At 51.5% G+C, this 2,443-nt stretch overlaps 1 protein-coding gene across 1 annotated transcript in view; it reads left to right on the forward strand.

The window, feature by feature from the left end:
- CNGB1 (cyclic nucleotide gated channel beta 1) overlaps positions 1-2,443 on the forward strand; it is a gene marked incomplete at its 3' end in the record, with an annotated part of 50,708 nt that overhangs the window by 21,433 nt on the left and 26,832 nt on the right. Inside the window, exon 14 of the mRNA XM_011379970.1 lies at positions 19-196. Within this exon, the coding sequence (XP_011378272.1) occupies positions 19-196 (178 nt within the window). The remainder of the gene's footprint in view (positions 1-18; positions 197-2,443) is intronic.

Below are 2,443 nucleotides of genomic sequence, written 5' to 3' on the forward strand. Positions count from 1 at the left end.
CTGAATCACCTGGTCCAGGACCAGCTGCCTGGTCAGGTGGCCTCCAGGCTTGCCCCCTCACACATGCTGGACCACCTCCCCAACGTGCCCAGCTACCGCCCCCCAACCACCCGCATCCCTGTCCTCATCTCCCGGAGGACAGCCTTGTCCAGCTCCAGCTTCGCCAAGGAGACCAGGAGCTCCGTCCGTCGCCTAGGTAGTGTGATCTCAGCCACCCAGCATGCTCACGCCCGCGATGTGTGCTTCTGCATGGCTTGGGCTGTTTCCCTGCATGGGTGCCATGGTCATGGTGTGGGACCATCAGTTGGGTTCGTGGAAAAGTACCCCTTCTTCCTCTGCTAATCAATGGCTTCATTGTGCTTGTGGTGACTTGAGAGATATTCGTCCCCTTCTCTCTGTGCGTAAAATTTCACAATTAGCTATTCATTTCTTTGGGTTAAACATTGCATTCTGCCGATCATCATTTTTATATAAGTAGTCACTCGCATCCTAGTTTAAATAAGTCACTCAGATCTCTAGGCCAAGAGGGCTGGGGCACGGAGCTGGGAAGGGTAAGAGAATAAGCGGAGGGGAATGGAACAGAAGAGGAATGTGGGGGTCCATTGCAGACAGAATCTTCTGACCTCGAGACTTTACTGGGAGCTGGAATTTCTGAGGACTATTGATATCTGCCCTGAAAACTCCCTTTCAGGAAAGGAGAGGCCCCAGGTGCTGACAGGCAGGCCGAGACGAGAGGCTTCCTCAGGGGCCAGTGCAGGGGGAAGGCCTAGCTGGATCTGTTTAATCGCGACAAGGTCCCCTCAGTGGCCTTCAGTCTCCTGCTACTTGCCGCCTGATGACAAAGTGCTCGGGGACATACTGACCTCTCTGGGCTCAGCCCTGTCACTTTCTGTCTTTACTCAAGCCAGACCTGCGCACTTCCCTTTTAGATTTGTTTATTTTCGGATGACACTGGGCAAAGTCGCCTCCGAGATCAGTAAGCGGATAGAACTGGACATTTCATGAGATGAGATCATTGTCCTTCCCTCCTCTTCCTGGCTGGGAGTGAGCAGAGTTGGGGTGAGGTGGCATGCAGCTGTCCCCATGACAAGGCACGACACCCAGGATCAGTCTCCTGGGCGAGCCCTAAATCCACTCACTCCAGAGGGTCCCCCGACTTCCACCCCACAAAATCATGACTCCATTTGTGCTATAGTCTGTACCTACTCACTTGTATTTGCTTGCTGTTTTTTACCCCCAGCGGATTCGCTTTTTTATTTCATTAAGTGTATTTAAACAAGGAATAGGAACTTGACATTACTATTAAAATGGGAAACCAGCATGGTTTGCCAGAAATAGAGGGCATCGATAGAAATAATCACAAATACACTGAAAACAAAGTCAAGGTGATGGTTTCTAATCAAGTAGGTGGCTGGCTGAAGGCTCACAGCTGGGGCCTGCTCTCCATAAAGCGGGATTAGAGTGAGTCGGAGAGCTGTTAAGGCCATAGCAGGGTCAACTTGAGACTTCTTCCCTGTGCATTCAGGATCTAGAGAGACTCGAAACGGGAGGAATATTCTCATTCTGTGTTGTCCTTTGCCTGGTCTATGCCGTCTAAACCATCTCAAGTCCTCCCTGGTCCCAGGGAGCCCCACACTTTGAGAAATAATCTGTGTGACGCTTTGGGACAGTGGACTAAACGGGCTATGATGTGACACATGATGATTTTAGATGCTTCGGACAAGGCGATGACAGATAGCAGCACATGGTAAGCACACGACCCCCACGTCAGCGATGCTGCTTGGCACCGAATGCGATTTCATTTAGACAGAGGCCTCTGCGTGTGCTGGTCGCAGTCTCAGGATGGGTGAGGATTTAAGCCCCGGAGCCCGGCTGCCTGGGTCCAAATCCCCGCCCGGCTGCAGGTGCCCTCGCCTCTCTGTGCTTCGATTTCCTTTTCCACAAAATGGGGACAACAATAACGACAACCTCATGGCGCGGCCGGGGAGGGTAAAAGAATGAACATGCATAAGACACTTAGCGTTTAGGAAAACAAATGCCGGGCAGGCCCAGAGGAAGTGCTGAACGGTAAACGTAATTATTCTCTAAACCCATTTTATCATGAATATTATTCTTTGTGTTCTTAGTAATATTATTCTGGTCCTCTAAATCAACATCATATAAACCAATATAATGTCTAACATGAGTTCCCACTCTGCCAAGCTGGTGGGATACAGAACACCAGGCTTAGGAGTTTTCCTCGTCCCCTAGGGCTATTGAGTCTGCAGGGTCTTACTCAGGGGGTGGGATGCCATCTGCCATCTGCCCCTTCCTGGGTTCCCTGAGACAAACTCCTGGCTGGGCTGCCCAAGGCGCTTTCTGCCGCCTGGGAGCCACGCTGTGCGGTCCTCTGAGCACTTTTGAGAAGCTGTTTTTGTCCTGGCTGCCTCCATGCCCCAGCCCC

This window comes from Pteropus vampyrus, unplaced genomic scaffold, assembly GCF_000151845.1.
Source record: "Pteropus vampyrus isolate Shadow unplaced genomic scaffold, Pvam_2.0 Scaffold379, whole genome shotgun sequence".
In the NCBI taxonomy this organism is placed as follows: domain Eukaryota; kingdom Metazoa; phylum Chordata; class Mammalia; order Chiroptera; family Pteropodidae; genus Pteropus; species Pteropus vampyrus.